General features: G+C 47.2%; 1 protein-coding gene across 1 annotated transcript in view; it reads right to left on the bottom strand.

Moving 5' to 3' along the window:
• Nucleotides 1–767: 767 nt before the first annotated feature.
• The window catches only part of ZNF827 (zinc finger protein 827), a 188,751-nt gene continuing 167,473 nt past the window's right edge, over nucleotides 768–22,045 (bottom strand). The window contains exons 9-14 of the mRNA XM_052654889.1: nucleotides 19,309–19,446; nucleotides 15,407–15,578; nucleotides 14,393–14,559; nucleotides 5,617–5,808; nucleotides 5,062–5,239; nucleotides 768–1,590 (exon numbers count right to left, since the gene is read on the bottom strand). Coding sequence (XP_052510849.1) covers nucleotides 768–1,590; nucleotides 5,062–5,239; nucleotides 5,617–5,808; nucleotides 14,393–14,559; nucleotides 15,407–15,578; nucleotides 19,309–19,446 — 1,670 coding nt within the window. The remainder of the gene's footprint in view (nucleotides 1,591–5,061; nucleotides 5,240–5,616; nucleotides 5,809–14,392; nucleotides 14,560–15,406; nucleotides 15,579–19,308; nucleotides 19,447–22,045) is intronic.

Below are 22,045 nucleotides of genomic sequence, written 5' to 3'. Positions count from 1 at the left end.
TTTGTGATGTTGGCTGCAGTGCTGCAAGCTATTTCTTCCAGGTGGGGCTCTTGATTGCTCTCTTCATAACCAGAGATGCGAGCGCAAGATCTCCAGGACTCTGGAGAAATCACAGGCAGCACTGAGGTGTCTACCATTCCTCCACTGAGTAAGCACCAGGTCCTACTACTCTGCAGCCACAAAACAGAGAGGGGAAAGGTGATGAAGGAGTTCCGGGAGGGACTGCAGCGCATGAACCACCCAGGAGGGCAAACAACGCTCATCGCTGTCAAAGAAGCCAGTACAAAGAAGGTGCAAACGTCATGGCACATGACACACGGCTGTCTCTTTCCGAATCCACAAATGCCCACATGCCCCATTCGCCCAACAGAAAACAAAATGCACCGGTATGGAAGCTTACAAGTGCTGATTGCTATTAAGGACACTCTCTTTAGGGTTTAACAAGACAGGTTTCCTTTCAAAGTAAGGAGAAGGGCCAAGAGTGGGAGTGGGTGGCTGGGGAGGCATGCCTCTGACGGTAGCCGGTGCAGTAGGTCACCTCTCTGAAGATTGGATAAAGCAGCTTTCAGGTCAATGCAATAGGTATACACACAGAGCCAATTCTCTATTCCTTACTAAAGATATACAGTACACGTGGTTCAGACCCGAGCGGGCCTGTGGGTTTTGCAGCAACGTACACCTGCTGGGTTGTGTTTTAAGTTTCGTGGGTTTTGTCTTTTTTTTGTTTGTCTCTGTCTCTTGGTTTTTGGTACGGAGCCCGGCTGCCCTCAGACAGTCTCGGCTCTCTCTCTCAGTCCCAGATAGGCCAGGAAAGAGTGTTTGGGCGAGGGGATGCTGGGCGGCGCAGTCTGAGGTCGGGGAGGGTGGAATGTGAGATCCAGCTGGTTCTTGGGGTATAACATCGTCAAGGGAATGAGATGGGCGAAATCCGAGTTCCGGTACTTGTCAAAGCGCAGAGGGGAGCCGTTCAAGGGCATGGCCTTGAGTGCCAGGTTGGGCTCAGAGCCACTGCCGCCGTGGGCGGCCGACAGGGCCACAGTCTGCAGGGCGTGGGAGGCGGACATGACCGACAGCGGAGACAGCAGGTGGCGGGCGCTCCCGACCACCAGCAGCGGGGCCCCGGGGCCGCCGGCTTCCTGGGAGGCCGGGGCCGGGCCCTTCTTGTCCTCCTCTGGGCTGTCCGCGCTCTGATGCTTCTTGACGTGGCGGCTGAAGACGAAGGGGTGAGTAGTCTTGAACAGGCACTCTTCGCAGCTGAAGGTCTGGCGCGGGGCGTGCTTCAGCTTCTTGTGCAGGTTGAGATTGTCCTTGCGTTTGCAGCTGTAGCTGCACTGGTCACAGTGGAAGGGCCGCTCCCCGGTGTGCACGCGCACGTGCTCGATGAGCTTGTTGGCGGTCTTGGACAGGTAGCCGCACTGGTCGCACTTGTAGTGGTTGCCCAGGCGATGCGCGCGGGTGTGCGTCTCCAGCTCCAGCTGGTTGGCCTTCACCGTCTGGCAGATCCGGCACTTGTACTCCATCTTGTAGTGGGTCTTCACGTGGCACTCCATGGCGGCGGGGCGGTTGGTGGAATAAATGCAGAATGGGCACCTGCCGGGGGAGGGGGGGAAGCAAGGACGGGAGAGGGTCAGCCCCGCGGGGTCCAGGGGAGTACCCTCCCCGGCTGCTCCCCGCCTCGCCAGCCTGCCCTCGGCCGCCCTCCCGGCTCCAAAACCCGACCTGGCCCCTGCCCAACCCGGCCCTGCCGCCTCCTGGGGACCCTCGGTGGCTCTGCTGCGGACAGAGCCATCCCTTGGCCTGCTCGGGGACGGGAGTTTCCTGGCTGCACCGGCAGATGCCAGCCCCCAGGAAGGGGAACAGAGCCAGCACCGGGTTGGGGGGGGCGTCCAGCTAAGCTGTTCTCCCCTCCAGTCCCCACCGCCCAGCCCCTCGGAGCCCTCCCCGCCCCCCCACTGGCCACGGCCGAGGGCTCACCCTCAAGACCTCCCCTCTAGATGGGAGCAACACAAAGAATCGACTTTTCATGCACCACACCAAGCACACGCAGAAAGGCTAAGAGTTTTGAAGAACAGCTTATAGGGGAGCGCTACCTCCAGCAAACAGAGAGTCGTAGGGGTCAGAATCGTGCTGATTAAAGGGTGGTTAGGATTAAGAAGGCCTGTGTGTGTGTGTGTCTGCATGTGGGAGCAAGTGTGCTGTAGATACAGAGATCTGGACTCCTAAAATCTGTCTCTCCTACAGCACTGGGTCTCCATCGGGGAAGGGAGGTGAGAACCATCGCTGGGGCTTAGGAGAAGACCCACCCACCAGCCTGTCTAGGAATGAGGGATGGGGGAGGGAGACAGCTGCTATCTGGACCTTGAAGACATCATTAATGCATTATTAATGATTAATGTTATTACATCATGGAAATAATAGTCATCCAAAGGGATCATAAGCTCTCAGCGGGCAGGACTCCCCTTCGTTCTGCGTTCTCTGCAGTGCTCGGCAGAGGAGCCCATAGTGGGCACTGATTCCTTACTGGACTGGTCTCTACAAGTCATTTAGGCAGATTCTAGCAGAGCTCCGTCACCTGATGGGCGGGCTGTGCCCCGGGACAAAGTCTGGGCCTCTCCATCCTAGGCAGTGAGGCTATGCTGCCCCCAGGCCCCCTGGCTGTCCAGAGGGGCAAGGAGGCTAAGGGAGGGGCAGGTTCACGGATTGTGCTGAGCTTCGCTCTGCAGAAGCTGCCGGGCTCGAGTCGGTGGTTGCTATGATGGCTGTAGCGTGTATGCTCTCTTTACCAAAAGGAAGCAAATGCAAAAGTGGCTGCCTCGGCTCTGGACTGGCACCTGCAAGGGCAGGGCCCGGGAGTGAACTGTCCTCGGAGGGTCTGGAGAGGATTTCAGCAGAGCCCAACACACCCAGAGCCCGCGCACTGCTCCTGAGCGCCAAGCCCGCCGTTAGCCTCGGAACCTCAGCTCACAGAAGAGTGCACGCAAGAGAACTATAAAGCCCATTCCCAGGTCAGCTGCACACACAACCCCTACGCCAAGCTGGGCCTTACCTAGAGGAGTCTGAAACTCACCACTGTCCTGAGCTACGGCAAAAGAAAAATAATAGTATAATCTTATTTGATCTGCATTATGAACAGGATATAGAGTACAAGCAGTTCCATCACAGAAAAGCAATTTAGACATCAGCAGTCTGTTTCATGTTAAGGACGTTTCTGTGACCCACGGCTCAATCTTTCTTTCGCTGCTCAGGCAGAGGGAAAGGGTTTTCTATGTTCCCGTTATTTATCGTAAAGACTCTGACAAATTACTTCTCTGAGACGGCAAAGCGAAAACAAAACGAAAATGAAAAAGACTCACTGTATAGCCAGAAGGCATTAGCAATTTTGTCAAAGTATTCTTCTACTTGGTCAGCCTAGAACGTGAACTATTACAAAGGGGACCGTTAGCACTGCATGGGAAGTGTCTACACCTGCAAAAGCATCAGGTTCACTTGGCATCCTCGCCAGTGGGTCAGAGGCTCAGGAACTCCTTGGGTCCCCGAGGGAAGGGGGTTCTAACTGGCAAAGCCACAACTGGCTGGGGCTGCAGGTAATGGGCGTGACTGGGTTTCTAGGAAGGGCAGTGAGCACTAAACCAACTAAGGAAATACGTGGCTTTCAAAAAAATACGTAAGAGTATGCTAATATTTTGAGGGGGGCAGTGGGAATAAACCAAATCAAATTCCCAAATAAGCACGTGCTAGGCATTTCCCACTTACGTAGTCTTGAATGATCATTGCCCCACTCCCCTTCCTCCTACCCACCCCACCCCACCTAATCAGCCCCAAGAGTGAACCAAAATGGGATCTAACAGTGGGGGCCACTTCCTCTGTCTGGAGGAGTGTTTGAGGAGGGTTGCCCTGACTGGGCAGGAGCCCAGGGACTCCACCCTGCATTGCCCCCAACACTTGACTCCCAAGCTCCTGCTGGGTCGCTCCACCCCTCGCCCATTCAGGACAGTCATGCCACTTCTCTTGGCAAGCTGTGAGTTTCAAAGATAAACGTGTTTTTAAAAACAAGAGGTGTTCTTGTGTTAAGGTAAATGTCATTTTTCATTCTTTTAATTACACCATCAGTTCAGCTAAACATGAATAATTATGCTTTGAAAATGGTGTGTCTTTCTGTGCCCAGTGACAGATGCTTCTTTCTCTTTCCTAGAACACAAGTGCCTCGTGAACAGGGCCTCTGATTTCAGAAGCGCCAGGAAGATTAAACTCTGGTAGAGCTCGGACGTACATTTCCCGAGGGTGGAATTATGTTTTATTCCTTGTTTGCCCTTTAGCACCTATTATCAAGCCAGACACAGCGTGTTTTGATAATAACGGATGGGTCTCTCTTCTGACCAGAGGGCTTGTTGCAAATGTTGGTCAATGATGATGCTCATTGTCTAGGTCTTTGCGGAGCTGCGAAGAACATGTGATCAGAGGTGTCAGATCTCACGAAGGCGACACCAGCGAGATCCCAATTCCAGCTCCTGGGAAGGCGTAAGGCATGTTTGCAGGAAGACATGAGGCATGTGATCTCTGCATGAAAAGTGTTGCCTCTTGCCTGTTCACACTGGCAAGTATCCAATATCTGGAGGCGGGTGTGGTTGGGGTAGTTGTAGTGCTTATTTAAAAGACTTCTGGCAAATCATCTAAAAAATAGGGATGGTGAAGCGCAGTGACAGTGTAGTGATTTGCACATGCGGACACGTTATAACCCCTAAGTCCCTTACCATCAAGTCTGAACGGAACTCGAGTGGTACAGGCTGAGTCTACCCTTGCATGCCCGTGTTGGGCTGCTTCAGCGAGTTGACCATCTTGGGAAATAGGGGTCTCGTGCTGACATCTGCTGACCCCTTGGGGGACAGGTCTAATTCCTATCCAGCTACTGGCAGCAGAGGTGTGCCCGACTAATGCCCCCACCAGGCCAAGCTCCCCCTCTCCATGACCCCAAAAACCTTCAGGGGAGGGGATGGGGCAGGGCTGGAGGCAGGGTGTTTACTAAAACAACACAGTAAAAGGTTCTGTACTTGCTTTCCTTACTTGAGCCCACCGGTGGGGACAGTGTGGCATTTCTTGTGCTCCAGCAGCTGTTCGGGGGTCTTCATGAACTTGTGGCACACGTCACACTCAAACATCCGGGTGATCAGGTGGATTTGCAGATGGCGCTCAAACATGTTCTTCGTCTTGCAGACAAAGTTGCAAAAAACGCATTCGAACCCTGCAAGGACCGAGGCTGGGTGTACGGGTGCAGGGGGCAGAGGGAGAGGAGGGCAGGGGTAGGACGGAGACCACCCTCCTTCTTCTCTTTCCCCCCAGCTACACTGTTCCAGGCACCACTCCCTGCATCTCTGAGCTAAAATGAGTTAAAGACAGTTCTGCCATCAATGTCACACTCCCCATCCTTTCATTCCATTCCATATACCGATGCAAACTAACTCAAAAATCCATATGCAAATTTTAGAGGCTAAGTGTTATATGGTTCCCAGGCCTAATATCTGCTTCCCAACATCACTCCTCTCCAGGGCTTTATCTCAAGACTGGGTCATCCCTGCAGAGTGGACAGGACTGAGCAGACCAGCCTACCTCCTCCCTTACCTTTCTCTGGCTTTTCCTCACTATTCAGGGAGGGCTGGCTCCCAGGCATGACAGAGATGACCAGCAGGTTGCTTCCACTCTTGTTCTTCTGAGAGCTGTCTGAATCGTCCTTGCTGTTGGCTGAATCACTCAGAGCTGAGAGGGACGAGGAAGAGGGGCTATTTGATTCACTGGGGGTCTTCCTGTCTTCCCCTGAAAAATTAAAATAAAACAAAACCCAGGTCTGTTATTTAGGAGATGAAAACCCTGGAATAATAGCAATCATGGGTGGGGGAGAGTTGGGGCCTCCTGGCTACACCTTCATTCAGGGAGCACACACTGAGGTTTCCTGCTTTGCTAGTGCTGGGTCCCAGGTCCCAGTCACCTATGGTGATGACGCATATGGCTCTTGGGCCAAGAGTAGATATTCAAGTATTTATTGGGTCTTATAATAATTTAAATTATAGCTAAGATGAACATGTTACCAAGTTCTAGGAACGGTGTCATGCTTTAAATGCATGATCTCGTTTTAGCCTTTCAAAAATCCAATAAGCCATGACTATTATCCTCCCCCTTTTACAGAAAAGGGAAGGGAGACAGAGCCAGGTTAACGTGGCCTCGGTCGTGCGGCTAGGAAGTGGTGGACCAGAGCGTCACTTGGTCTGATTCTAGTGTCTATGCTCTTCATCAGGGCACTGGGCTCTCCCTCAGAGCCAGTAGTAAACAAATCAAGAGGCCAAGACAATCTAGAATCAGGAGACTTCTGCTTCTCTTCAAGACAGAGTGTCAGAGACTGGATTTGACCACCGCTACTGAAACAATGAAAAAAAAAACCAGACAAAATTTATCAAACAATAATCTTCACAACATTGGACGTGAGGCAACAAAGGGGAGTGACCCCTGCGAGAAAGGGAAGACAAGAGGCGGGCCCTCGGACTGCCCTGCTTCCCGCCTGGAGAGACTTCACCATCCAGGCTGCGGTGCAGGGATGGGGAACCACCTGGCAGACTCACTGAACTGAGGAGACGGAGCTGAGGCTCCGAGGAGATTAACATGCTGGACTTTGCAGGACAGAGCACCCGAGAGGAAAGAGAAGCACAGAAGAAGAACCCAGAGACCTGCAGATGGCCCCCCAAGGACACTCAGAAGAGTCGGGATCAGAGCCCGTGTGTGAGGAAACCGCCCAAAGGTAAAGGGGAAAAAGCCATCTGAAAGGCTTCAAGAACAGTGTCTGTTTCCACTAGCCAAATTAGAAAAGCTCATAACTCCCAAGGCACTGAGTAGAAAAAACATTTACTAGTGGCTAATGATTAGCCTCTCAGATGGAGCACTGGTCCAGACCTGCCTAACAAATCAGAAAAGCAAGACCCTCAAAAGATCAAAGTTGCCGAATAATGCCTAAGACAAAAGTCAAGAGTATTTATAGGGATATAAAGTATATTATATTTAAAGAGTATAAAGCCCCCAACAAGGTAACCATCACAGTGTCTGACATCAAACAAAGATGATCAGGCATACCAGGAAACAAGAAGACACCACCCCAAACCAGAAAGAATAATCAACCAATCAAATTCACCAGGAACTGACAAAGTTGCTAGAATTTACAGAAAAGGACAGAAGAACACTTATTGTAACTGTATTCTATATGTTCAGAAGTTAAGTGGAGATAGAAACGATATAAAAAAGACCCAATCCAAATTCCGAGAGGTGAAAATCTTAGTGTCTGAGATGAAAAACAGACTGGATGGGATTATTAGCGACTTAGACGTGGCAGAAGAAAAGATCGGTGGACTTGAAGATAATCGCAATAGAAATGATCTGAAATGAAACAGAGAGGAAAAAGAGTCACAATCATGAAAAGAGCATCCGTGAGCTGTGGGATGCCTGCTGGTAGCTTAATATAAGTTCAACTGAAGTTTCTAACAGGCTCGGGGGGGGCAGAAAAAATATCTGAAAAGACAAAAATTTTTCCAAATTTGAGGAAAACCCATAAATCTTCAGATCCAAGAAACATAATGAATTCTAGGCATAAGAAAGATAAAGAAATCCATACCAAGAGACATCATAATTAAACAGCTCTGCTGCTGCTGCTAAATCACTTCAGTCGTGTCCAACTCTGTGCGACCCCATAGACGGCAGCCCACCAGGCTCCCCCGTCCCTGGGATTCTCCAGGCAAGGACACTGGAGTGGGTTGCCATTTCCTTCTCCAATGCATGAAAGTGAAAAGTGAAAGTGAAGTCGCTCAGTCATGTCTGACTCTTAGCGACCCCACGGACTGCAGCCCACCAGGCTCCTCTGTCCATGGGATTTTCCAGGCAAGAGTGGGGTGCCATTGCCTTCTCCAATGCATGAAAGTGAAAAGTGAAAGTGAAGTCGCTCAGTCGTATCCGACTCTTCGCGACCCCATGGACGGCAGCCTACCAGGCTCCTCCATCCATAGGATTTTCCAGGCAAGAGTACTGGAGTGGGGTGCCATTGCCTTCTCTGAATCAAACAGTTCTAAATGAGTGATAAAGAAAAAATCCTAAAAGCAGCCAGAGGAAAAAAGCTACATTATGTGCAGAGGAACAAAAGAAAGTATGATGGCAGATTTCTCACTGGAAGCAATGCAAGGGAGAAGTAATGGAGTGACCTCTTTAAAGTATGAAGAAAACAACTGTCAACCTGAAACTTTATACCCAGTGAGCATACATCTCAAAAATGCAGGCAAAAGGGACTTTCCTGGTAGATCAGTGGTTAAGGTTCTGTGCTTCCACTTCAGGGGTCATGGGTTCAAATCCTTGGTTGGGGAACTAAAGATCCCACATGCTGTGTGGTGCAGCCAAAACAAGAAAGAAAGAAAGACGAAGAAAAAGCTAAAAGAAATCATTACCATAGACCCAAATTGTAAGACATGGTAAAAAGAAATTCTTCAGGCAGTGGGAAAATGACATCAAATATAAAAACATGGATCTACACAAAAAGAATGAAGAACACTGGAAATTATAACTGCATGAGTAGACAGACAACCTTTTCTGACTATTTGACATCTCTTTAAAATATAATAAAAGTAATTTTGTTCAAAAATAATGTATTGTAGCAATTATAACAGGTAAATATATGATGACAGTAACATGAAGGCTGGGAGAGGAGAAATTAATGTGAGGTTCTTATACTAAATGAAGTGGTATAATAGCACTTGAAGGGAAACTGTAATAAATAAAAATGAACATTATAAACCCCAAATAACTGTGATTGATACATTGTTCATGTTCAAGAGAGTCAATATTTAGATGTCAATTGTCCCCAAGCCAATTCAATGCAACCTTATAGTCTTAGGTTAGTTTAGCACTGCAGCTGTAAGGAGACTGTGCTTCAGTTCCCTTCAAATCAGCCAATTAAGTAATTTGGTGATTGCAAACTCTTAGAAACAAACTTTATTAGGAGATTAAAAAAATAAGTCAGAGTTTGTATATAGGCATAGTGGATACATCTAGTATATCAAATGATCAGCGTTATGCTTGTTTTTTAAAATTTGGCTTTCAACATTTTCCTGGAGTAACCATGAATTACTTGTCCAATTAAAACGTGTGTAAAAAGAGGAAGGAAAAATATATACCAGTTTACAATGTTTTCAGTGTTTCTCTTTGAAGAGCTGTACTTATGCCTAGAGCACCCAACTCTTACTTCAGTTGACAATTTAAAAACTTTTGCTCCTGAGCAGAAATGAACTTGGTTCCTGCACAGACAGGAGGTGACCTCACTTACTGACCCACGTGGAGGGATGGAACATGCCTTAAACCCACATCCCTCCCTTGGTACCCGGAAAGCCAGCACCACGATTGCCAGTCTCTTATCTAAATATTGAGCCAGTTCAGTCACATTTTGTAGACAAACAGAATATTTTCAGTGGGGGCCCTGAGTCCCCGGCATTGCCTCACCAAATCCACCCTCTAAGACTGGTCTTACCACCAGAATATTGTGCATGATTAAACTAGCTTTTAGAAATAAACCAGCTAATTTTGGGGACTTGGCTGGTTAAGATTTTGCCCTTCCACTGCAGGGGACTCAGGTTCAATTTCTGGTTGGGGAACTAAGATCCTGCAGGCTGCACAGTGTGGGCTAAATAAATAAAAACAGATAATTTTAATTACCATCTTTAAGAATAGCCTCAAGTACCCTCAGGCTTATGGCACTGGGGAGAGCTACCTAAATTAAGGAATGCGGATTCTCCAGGCAAGAATACTGGAGTGAGTTACCATTTCCATCCCCAGGCGATCTTCCTAACCCAGGGATCAAACCCAGGCCTTCTGCATCGCAGGCAGATTCTTTACGGACAGAACAGCAAGGGAAGCTGGCTACACGGGAGCCACGGCAAATACTCTGGGCTACAGCATGGGGAAGCAAGCCCCGCCCACTCGCTCTGTGATCCTCTGTCTACAGGGCTTCCTTTCCCCTTCACACACCCCCCTTCGCTGTGTCCGCAGGGTGCGAGCCAGGGTGCCCTTGTCAGCCCAATCCAAGGCTCACTATGATCCCAGTGGTCACTGATCTTCAGCATCGCGAAGATTTCTGGTGGACACCTGTGCACAGGTAATGCAACCTCAAACTCAAGGACGGCCAACTGAAGAGAACTTTACAAACCCAAATATTTTGCAATTTAAAATGACAAAAATTGAGCAACTGAGCCCAGAAAAAAATACCAACCCTCTTTCTGCCTCAATACAAATACCATTACCTTTTTGGTGTTTTCATTTTTTAAAAAGTAAACATCTCAATTTAAAAATTGTTGCCATTAATTCCATAGTGGTTAAGAATAAGGACTTAAGATCCAGAATACCTGAGTTTGAATGCCATCTGTCCCACTCAGGAGCTGTATGACCTGGGACAAGGTATTTAACTTTGTGCTTCAATTATCTCATTTAATAATAATGGGAATAATATCAGTATCTCATATATATTTGTTGTGAGACTCAAGTGGGTTTTTATATGCAAAGCACCAAGAACAATGCCTGGCTCATGGTAAGCATTGTTGAAGACTATATTATTGTATTATAAAATATAACATACAATATTTATAAAATAATATTAATAACATTTTGTATTTTCCCATGCTGTTGTATATACCTGACATACAGTTGGCTCTCAAAAAATTTATGAAAATAATTATGAATTAATCATTTTTAAGTGATAGTATTATGTCTATGGAGTAAACTTATTCTGCATGCATGTGTGAACATGCCTAGTTGCTTCAGTCATGTCCGACTCTTGGCAACCCTATTGCCCACAGTCTGCCAGGCTCCTCTGTCCTGGGATTCTCCAGGCAAGAGTCCTGGAGTGGGCTGCCATTTCCTCCTCCAGGGGACCTTCCTGACCCAGGGAGGGAACCCACATCTGTTAGGTCTCCTGCATTGATAGGCGGATTCTTTACCATTAGTACCACCTGGGAAGCCTTAAACTTATTCTACTCTCCTAAAATATTTCCTTAAAATTAAATTTTAAATTAAAATTAATATTCTACTGGCTGCTTTTATTTTTCCTACAGATAAATTCCCTGAAGTGGGATTACTGGGTCATGGTACATTACATTTTCAAGGCTCTTGGTATATACTAATTAGTTTTCAAAAGTTCTGCCACTCTGCAAGGCCCTGGCCACAGGAGGATCAGCAGCTTCTGGAAACAGTGGAGAACATTATAAGACATGCTCCTGACTTAACAGGTGACACATAAGCCACTTCTGCGTTTTAGTTTGACTGCTAGCAAGGTTGAATATTTTTCCTGATATTAAGTGATTAGTTTTTATTTCTTTTATTGTGAGTTGACTGTTCATGTCCTTTGTAAATTCTTCAACTGGAGCCTCTAAGTGTTTCTAACCAGTTTATATGAATTTTCCATGCTGTAAATTTATTAACCTTTGGTCATTTTTAGAAACACATTTTACAGACTGTGGTTTTTTAACTTTTGCTTTTCTTTTGCAAACAGAAGAAACTTTCCTGTGTCAAATTTCTCAGTTTTTTTTTTTCCTTTGTGATTTTGTGTGTCACTCAATCTCTTACAAATCCTTCTCATTCTGGAAGTTTAATAAATATTCTATTTTCTTCAAGCCTTTCTAGGGTTGATTTGTTAACAGGGATGGGGTAAGTTATGTGGAATTATTTTGGTGTCAGTGTGACGTGAAGTACAGATGGTTGTATTTTCCAAAGAGCTGTTCAAATTCCTTAATGCCATTATTGCAACATTTAAAGACTGCAGCAAAATTTGCACTGAGAAAGCACCAGAGGGAATATCTTCCCTTCCTGGTGTTCTCTGCAGGGACAAGGAGCCAGAGAGGAAGAAGGTAAGGAAGAGTCAAACACTAACAGCAGACAGTTCCTCAAATTCCTGCTCGGCACTTCATTCACCAGCGAGTCTTGGGTAGGAGGGGCCAATAAGGGAAGTGTGAAGAAGGACATGGATTCTAGGGAGACTACGTAAAAATCTGCAGTCCATGTGAGCTTATCCTGTAGGTCACGACCTCACTTAGGTAACAAGAAAGCACTCCAGCTCTCCCAGGGTACTGACACATAAGATGCCCATTTTTATGACAGGTAAATGAAATGACCAGGCTTCCCTGATGACTCGGTGGTAAAGAATCTTCCTGCATGCATCTTCCTGATACAGGGATCAAACTTTTACCACTGAGCCACCAGGGAAGCCCCTTTATAGTGTATACATACTGTTTATATCACAACTTTGCAATCAGACAGCTTGTTGATTACAGACGCAGACTGACATATTTTGCGGCAAATTCAAACACCCAAAGCAGCACCTAGATACAAGAAACCCTCATTGTGAGACCATTAGCTTATAACTAGGGTTCACAAACTATAACCCATGGGCCAAATTTAACTTTGTGCTTTTGTAAATCAAGTTTTGGTGGAACACTGCCATGCCCACTCTTTGACATATTATCTGTGGCTACTGTCCACCCAATGGCAGCACTGAACAGTACAGACAGCAACTGTATGGCCTGAAAGCCTGAGATACTTACTTTCTGGCCCTTAAGAGATATGCTGCTTAGCACTCCTAGCTTATAGAGCAGGATAGAACCTTATTCCCTAATAGCAGCATGAAAGGCTTCTACTGTGGTAAAGGAGAAACGTCTTTAGTGCATTTCACTCTGGGCTCTCTGTAATAATAAACAGGACTCTTCCGCACTATCTCAGAGGGAACAAGATCTCGCCGAGTTCCTTGTGGCAATGAGGTGAGTGAGTCTGCAGCGGTCACTCGGGGAAGTGAGGTTTCCAGTGACGACAATTAGGTGACCAAGTCCAACATTTCTCCAGGCATTAGTTTCTACGGTTTCCTTGGGGTGGTGTAGAGGGGGCGTGGATCGGGGTGGGAGGAAGAAGGTTCTCGGCTGGGTTGAGGCGCACTTTGGGGTGGAGAGGGTTAGAAGAAAGTGTAACAGAAAAGAGAAAAAAAATCTGAAAGCCAGTGGAAATGGAAGTGAGGCTGGCCTTTCCCTCCACTGGCCACTCCAGAAATGCTGAATTTAATTTGTCTTGGATGTGGGTTTCCCAGCTCACCTGCGGCCCACGGTGCTAATGTGGTTACAGTCAGAAAACTGACTGTAAAGACGCACCTCCTTGCCCAGCATAACGGCTCTCTGCAGACCTCCGAGTCAGAGCTGCTCAACTTACTGACAAAAGCAAGCTTTTATTGCTGTTGGCACCACGGAGCCACGGTGACCAGTAAAGCAGAGAGAGACGGTTCTTGTCCGTGCACGCCGCCAGCACAGCTGTCACGGAAATGCCCCTCCCCAAATCCGTCATGGGCTGAGGACACAAGGGGCAGATCCACTGCCTGGGGCTGTGGCTGCTGCTGCTGCTGAGTCGCTTCAGTCGTGCCCGACTCTGTGCGACCCCACAGACGGCAGCCCACCAGGCTCCCCTGTCCCTGGGATTCTCCAGGCAAGAACACTGGAGTGGGTTGCCATGTCCTTCTCCAATGGGGCTGGCGGTCAGCAACCTCTGCTAGTGACTTGTAAGCAAAAGGCAGGGGGAGCTCCTCTTCATGGTCACTTAATGACTGCACGCTGGTGTCATTCGTAACCATCACTTGGGAGCGGACGAGTGCATGGTGGAGTCAAATGTTAACATTATCAAATAGATGGCGTTAACCAGCACGGCCTTAAAGGAAAGGAAAGCGCAGGCAAAAGTCTTGGCTGCACCCTTGAGTGGTTTCAGGAGAAGCTGGTTGTCTTTGCGCTTGAACAGAGCTGCCGTTCATTGCTCTGGAGGGTGGGGGGCAGGGCTGCAGTCTGAGGGAAGAGGAGGGGAGCCCGCAGAGCTAGGTGCGCTGGGCTCTGACCCCAGAAAATGGAGAGGGGCAGCCCTCCGCCCAGGGTTGCCAGGGGCCATCAGAACAGCGTGGACACAGTGGGCTCCAGCAGGGAAGTGGTCAGGGCTGGCTGTGGACCTTGAAGAGAAGGCCTGACCCCGGTGAAGCCTGTGTCTCCCTGTGTGGCACACCCACAATAATATGGAGGGCGGACGGCGGTTATAAGAGATCCAGGGTGCAAAGGCACAAGCCCAGGGTGTCGTCAAAGCTCCATGACTGTTACCTATGATGCTGATGACTGGGATGAGGAACAAGCAGAGCCTGTGACTATGTCAGACAGGCGAGGCATCAGCCGGGCCAGGCAATGGCCTTGGGGCTACAGGGTAGCATCCTCTCGGAAGGAAATGTCACGGTGACGCGGATGCCCCTGTCAGGCAGGGCGGCGAGGGGTGGAGGCGAGAAGGGAGGGAGGGGCCGACGGTGGGGGGTGGTCACCTGTGTGCTTGGTGCCGATGTGCGCCTTTATCTCCGCCTCCTCCATGGTGACGAAGTCGCAGGCTGTGCAGCAGATGGAGAACATCCACTGCTCCTTGTCCACGTGGAGCGACATGTGGCTGACAAACTGGACGTTGAGCTCCGTCTCAAATCCACACACGTGACAGCTGTACCGGAAGAGAGACGTGTGAGCCTCTAAACAGAGGCTACTCGGGAGCACGCGGTCCCCTCCCAAATCCCGACCTCGATGTGCTTTGGTCCCACCAAAGGGCTAGGCATTAGGCAACTCCTCCGCTTTCTGGGACGGCTCGGAAGCGGCCACCATGCCAGACGGATTAAATGCCCGCAGAATGTAACAATCCCATCCATGCTATCATGATCATACAGCTAATTCAAAATTACAGATTCCAGATGCTCTACATCATGTAACTGACTCCTGCGGGCAAAGGGGTGCGGGACAGCCTGGCCAAGGTATTAGCGGAGCTGGTGTGCCGATAAACTCCGCAAGCCTGGCAACTCGGGCTGTAAACAGCAACCACACCAAATACCGTCATGGTTGAATATGGAAGAGAAACAGGCAGCTCCAGGTACTAAAGGCTAACACTGCCAAGGGAAAGGATGAAATACTTCCAGGGCTATCTCCTCACGGTTCTCAGACTCATTTTTCCCTTAGGATAATTCTCAGGAAGCAGTGAGTTGCTCAGTGATAAAGGCGGGAGCTTCCCAGCTGTAGGGACCTCCCAGCTAAAAACCCCCAAGCCTTCCTCTCTCCGGACCCCAGCCCACAGCGCCACCTCCATGACCATTTCCCTTTTAATTAACTCTTGCCGGCCACCCAAGCCAGCAGAGGAGTCAGCGCCACACAGGGTTCAATCCAAGCAAAGTCAATATTAGAAGGAAGCTCAGCCCTGAGGCTGAAACGAGACACTTGGTCACGTGTGTCCTAGCAGACGCGCAGGGGGTGTTCGAGAAAGTCTGGGCAGCCCAGCCTGGCGGGCTCCACTGGTGGCTCACCTGTAATAATAAGGGTGCTTCTTCCCATCACTGCCTTCAGAGGTGACGGCGCTGACGATGTCCTCGGTGTCCGTGCTCACCAGCTTCACCGAGTGGACGGTCAGGTGCTGGTTCAGGTTCGCGCGGCACTTAGCAGCATAGGGGCACAAGTGGCATTTGTATTTTCTTTCCTCTGGGGGAGAAGGACAGGAGAAAACCCAAACCACGCTCAGAAAGGAAAGCCCAACACCTTGCAAAAGGCCACTCAGAGGTATCCAGGACAGGAGGGCGCAAATCTCATTTCCAGTGGGGACGAAGCGGACTCTCTGGAACTGTGAATATCTAAAGAGTCTTCCGTGATGGATCGAGTGGTAAAGAATCCGCCTGCCACTGCAGGAGACACAGGAGACGCGGGTTCGATCCCTGGGTTGGGGAAAATCCCCTGGAGGAGGGCATGGCAACACTCCAGTTTTCTTGCCTGGGAAAGCCCATGGACAGAGGAGTCTGCTGGGCTACAGTCCATGGGGTTGCAAAGAGATGAACACAGCTGAGCACACACGCACATAAAGCCTTCACCTCGTGGCTCCTACACTGATACTTTCAAAGATAAAAGAAAATTTCAGGGCGACTGCACCATCTGCTTTTTTCTGGATACCCAGAGGCCTCTCTTCCTGATAACGTGAGCCCCATACAGGCTACAAGAATACTGTGTGTGTGTGTATCCAAGCCCCCAGGTGTGTGGGTCCAGGGTGGGTGCTGAGCTGAGGAAGGGCATGGGAATCAGCCTGCCCAGGGCTGGCATGTAAGTGACACACCATCATTTTCCCTAAGCTCCAGGCCTGGGTCAGTCAAGAAATAAACACGAAGAAAATTAAAGTGCGGGGGGAATGAATCAACGAAATAATTGAATTGGAAATTTTCATGGTACATAAATAAAATAAAAAACTTTAATTATATTTCTTAAAAGAATCCCTTTTATAAAACCGACAATGTTTCAGGGCCATTTTCAGAGTGGCATTCTGAATTCATTTGACTAATCAAGTAAATTAAAGTAAAAGGAGCCGGCTTTGCTTTTAGGTACAGCAAAAGATAACAGATGGCAGCAGAGGAAGAAAACAACTTCCTCTTCTGTCCTTAGTTCTGACTTTGTAATGCAGGGCTTGCCTTAAAGAAAATACCTGTCTGTCTTACCTGCATCATGGGGTAGAGTGCAAAAAAAACAAGTTTTTCTGCCACAAAATTTAAGGTATCGTTATTATTATAGGTGGTCCCCAACATCTGAGGTGCTGGTGGCTTGGGTTCAGGCAGGGCTGGGGAGGAGCCCTACCATGTAGAGAGAATAGTCTTTTCTTTAGAATTTTTGCATTTCTATTAATAAGCGAGGTTGTTAAGCTTTGATATTAAGATTGTTAAGTTTTGGTATTAAGGTTACAATTTCTCCACAAAGTGAACCATTGAGCTTTCTTTCTCTTTTTTCCTTTTTTTGGCCAAGCCCTTGTGGAATGCGGGATCTTAGCTCCCCAACTAGGAATCAAACCCTCATCCCCTGCTGTGGAAGCATGGAGTCTTAACCACTAGACCACCAGGAAAGTCGTTATCTTTTTCTATCATTTGGAGTAGTTTAACAACATCAGAATTTTCTAGTCTTGAGGGGTTAAAAAAGAACCCAGCTGGAAAAGTTTCTGGACCTGATACTTTGTATTAATACTGTCTCCTCATCTTTCCAAATTCCCCTTTGGCAACCAGTTTATTTGAGGAGGGCATGGCAACCCACTCCAGTATTCTTACCTGGAGAATCCCATGGACAGAGGAGCCTGGCGGGCTACGGTCCAAGTTTCTTCCCATCAGCTTCGGTCAATTTTGGAAATTTTGCTTAAATTATCTATGTCATTTAAAGTTTTCAGCTTTTTTTTCTTTCCTTGCCACCGAGTTGCCTTTATTTTCCAGTAATTCTTTAATAACATCTGTATTAGAAATCAGGCTTCCCAACTTAAATGTCCATTAATAGATGAGTGGATAAGCAAGATGCGGTAGCTAGATCAATGAAATATTGTGTGTATGCATGCTAAGTCACTTCGGTTGTGTCCGACTCTTTGCGACCTCATGGACTGTAGCCCACCAGGCTCCTCTGTCCATGGAATTCTCCAGCCAAGAACACTGGCGTGGGTTGCCATGCCTTCCTCCAGGGGATATTCCCGACTCAGGGATTGAACCTGCATCTCCGGCACTGCAGGCAGATTCTTTACCACTGAGCCACCAAGGAACCCCTAGAGAAATATTACTCAGCCATAAAAATAAATGAAATTTTGCTATCATCTGCAGCAACATGGATGGACTTGGAGAGTATTATGTTAAGTGAAATAAGCCAGACAAAGACAAATACTGTATAGTATCGATTATATGTGGAATCTAAAAATAAAGCAAAGTTATTTTGTTAAAATAATTTAACAAAAAAAGAAGCAGACTCACAGAAATAGAGAACAAACTAGTGGTTACTGCTGGAGGGGAGGGGAAGTTAGGGGTGGGGAAGTGGGAGGTACAAACTACTGGTGTGGGATAGACTCAAAGATGCATTGTACAGCACGGGGAACATTCTGTAATAACTGCAAATGTATAAAAGAAGAGTTAGGCTTCCTTTCTCATTACTAATTTTGAATACTTTTGCCTCCTTTCTTTTTCTTAAACAGACTTAAGGGGATTTATCCATTTATGATCTTCTTCCTAGAATCTGTTCTTTTACTAATTCTTTATGATGAGTGCTAAGTTACTTTATTTTTGTTTTTCTTCCCTTCTAATTAAAACATTTAAGTCCATAAATGTTCCTCAGTCCAGAGCTGCAGCTGTTTGTTCCAGGTTTAGGTATGAATGTTCCCCTTTCATTCCTCCTAGATGTCTGGAATTTGTGATTTTCTTCATTTCCTTTGATCTGATTAGGTAGGGCATTTTATGGACCCTTGGTTATTTTAAATTTCATTGAAGTATATTCAGAGAATGTGGCACACAGAAATTCTACTTTTTTGAACAAGTGAAAGTTTTCTTTGTGGCTAAGTATATGACTAAATTTGGTCTTTACTGGTTTAATATTTAAGATTCAAAATATTAAAAAATAGATATATAAAGAGAAAATTAATCTTGTTATACTAATACTGTCTTGCTTTTTTGTTTTGTGTGATATATAAAACTTTTATTTTATCATTTTCTGTTTGCTCTAAACAAGACATATTTGAATTTTTCAACAAGGCTGATCTTCAGTGTAAAAATTCAAACACCTCATTTTCTTATTTCCATCTTGCTTTCTGTTTAATATTGATTTTACTTCACTTTTTTTGTCCTAGCTTATTATTGTTGATTGATTAAGTTACTATTTATTGGGGTTTCCACTTCCCAACACTCAGAATCAACCACAATTCTCTCATTATGCATAAATAAAGAGACACTATTTCTCCACCAAGGTGCTCTTTCCCCTTCCTCCCACCTACCACAATGAGATGAATCCAATAAGATAGAGTGCAGTCACCCACCCCCTATGCCTTCAAGACAAGAGCAATAAACTCCTTAGAGTTGAGAAATTTCACCTGAACACACCTAAATATGAATCTTTTCTCATCAATCCTCCTTGAATGCAACAGATCCTTTCAGTACAAATAAACAAACTCTTTCCAGAGCCTTATTTGAACGTGTCAGGTAAAATGACTTGAAAAGGTCAGGATAAAAACATTTATACCACTTCCCGGTTTAATTAAAAACAATTTTTTTTTGTCCACACCAAGGGGCATGTGGGATCCTAGTTCCCTGACCAGGGAGTGAACTGACACCTCGGGACTGGAAACATTCTTAACCACTGGGCTGCCACAGAAGTTCAGAAACACAGATTCTTGATCATGGAGAAGCCAGTGGTCCAGAGGGGGAAGGCCCCGACTCACCTGTGTGCAGAGACAGGTGTCGGGACAACGTCTGCTGTCGGCCAAATACTTTCCCGCACACGTCACAGGGGAAGAGCTGGTCGTTGAATTTCCAGGAGGGCAACCCGTTTCCTGCCTCGAGGACTATCTTTTCTGTTTCTGGGCCAAAAGAACAAAGCAGTGTGAGGAATAAACAAGGCGACGGAAACACGTTTCAGCCTGGTCAACATTCAAGTTAATGTTCAACATTCAACTTAAGCCAAGGCTTCCTTCTAAAGATGGTGGCTGGTAAACTACAAGCAACCTCTGGTCTTCATGCTCCTCTCCTGTCTCTAAGAAGGCCATTCTTGAAAACTGTGGTGGCAAACAGATCCCTATTTTAGTCAAGTCTCGTATGGTTTCTCTCCTTCCTCACTAAAGGTCTGTGGACCCAGCCCTTCAGCAGGTTGACAGCATGGCTTAGCACTCTGCTCCAGATACAGCAGGCACTCTATAAAAGGTGCTCAATGAGTGACCGGTTGAGCTGCATGTTAAAATTCCAGAAATGCAGACTCTTGCCTGTGAGTGTGTGCTAAGTCACTTCAGTCATATCCAAATCTTTGCAACTCCATGGATTGTAGCCCACCAGCCTCCTCTGTCCATAGCATTCTCCAGGCAAGAATACTGGAGTGGATTGCCCTTTCCTCCTCCAGGGGATCTTCCCAACCCAGAGACCGAACCCACATCTCCTGCGTTAGCAGGTGAGTTCTTTACCACTAGCGCCATCTTGGAACGCTGCAGACTCTTGCCATCAGACAGTAAATCAAGAATGCCAAAGCTCAGATTCTGATGTAAAAACAGATGGTTCCAATCTATTGCAAGGATTACACTTTCATTTTCCTTTATGCCCAAAACGTTTTGCCCTATGTCCTGGGTTGTGCAAAATCCTTAATGAGGAACCAGTGGCACATAGACTCAAGGATGACAACTGTGTACTGCTTGCTATGGTCTGAACATGTGAGTCCCCCCAAATTCATACATTGAAACCCTAATGTTCAAAGTGGTGGTTTTCCAGAGGTGGGGTCCCTGGAAGGTGGTTAGGTCATGAGGGTGCATTCTCACGAGTGGGATTAGGTCCTTAAAAAAGAGGCCCCACAGGGTTCCCTGCCCGCTCTGCTATATGAGGACTCAGCAGGACGGAGGCAGTCTGTGTCCTGGAAGAGGGCCCTTGCCTGACCATGCCGGCACCCTGCTCTAGGAGGGCTTCCAGCCTCCAGGCCTGGAAGCAGTACATCTTTATTGTTTATAAGCTACCCAGTCTATGGTATTTTGTTACAGCAGCCTGAGTGGAGTCAGACTCTACTCCACATAAAACACCCCCATGAAAGAGTATACAACCAGAAATTCCTCAAAGGTCTCATGATGCTTGGGAAAATGAGAGCCACAAGTAATCTGCAAGTAATTCAGAGCCATGAATGACCTGCGTGGACCTTAATACCTTCTTTTGACATCTTAAAAAGGGTTTATTTTCTCATCATCATCCATGGGGTTACCTTTCACTTTCTCATCTATCCTCTGTCCATGGGATTCTCCAGTCAAGAATACTGGAGTGGGTTTCCATTTCCTTATCCAGGAGATCTTCCCTTACCCAGGGATCAAACCCACCTCTCCTGCACTGCACGTGGATTCTTTACCAGTGAGCCCCCAGGGGAGGCCCATATTGCTTCTCACGGAACTTAAGGATTACATAAACATTCCTTCAACAGTAAGATAAGGGGACAGGTGACAGAGTCACCAAAAGGGGGAAGGGGACACTTTCATGAGGACACTTGTCTGGGCCCACTACAGCTTTCAGCCTCGCCCTGAAGAGCAAGACAAATAGTTTACTGAGTCAGTATCTTGTCCTTCATCTCAGTAAATTACTGTGACTGTTCCTACAGCACGGTGGTGCTTTATACAACCAGATACCACGTGGCCATAATTTTAAATGGTGGAAGGAACTTTCCATAAAATCAAGCAGGTGAAAACATTCAGACCACCGGGCAGAGACAAACATCAGAACAAAGAACCTGACTTCCCCCAGTTTGGTGAAACTGCTTCCCAGATACAAATACAGGCTTCCACCTGCATTTGGGTGAGTCAACTGGATCAATTTTCATTTGAATTCAGACTTGCCAGATAGTGTAATCTCAGGAAAGAAGGCAAATATGAATATATGTTTGGAAGGGGCGGGGGACTGATGGTGAAACTGCAAAAATGTTTGCTGGGAGGCACCTGCCAGCAATCCTAACACTGATAAGGCCCATGTATTGATTGATCCTTGTTTGTTAAATGTGGCTCTTTGGGCCTCAGAGACAAGATTGAGTCTTCTTATTAGAGTAGGAATGTGTGACTACAAACCTCTGCAGGGGAAGAGGTGGAGTTGTGGAGGAAAGAAAGGGCAAAGGGAGCTATGGGCTCCGATATGTGAGGACAAGAACCACTCTCGGATAACTGTCCTTGAGTCCGGGCTGTGAGCATTTCCACACACGGCGCGAGAGGGCATTTCAGTAGCTTTGAAGCGTGTAATCACAACAGGGCTTCAGAGGAGGATGGTAGTAACAATTATAAGGGGGGATCAAGAGGGTGCAGGGCCTTCCAATACACTCCCAGCAAGAATGAGCTAACTGGGCCACAGACTGAGCAAGCAGGTGCAATTATAGAGAGGGAAGCCTCTCAGTGATTCTTTCAAGTATCAGTCACACGCTTGAGAGGTTGAAGCGGCGTGAAAAGTCCAATT

Source organism: Budorcas taxicolor, chromosome 17 (assembly GCF_023091745.1).
Source record: "Budorcas taxicolor isolate Tak-1 chromosome 17, Takin1.1, whole genome shotgun sequence".
Classification (NCBI taxonomy): domain Eukaryota; kingdom Metazoa; phylum Chordata; class Mammalia; order Artiodactyla; family Bovidae; genus Budorcas; species Budorcas taxicolor.
This window is presented reverse-complemented; position numbering and strand designations above follow the sequence as displayed.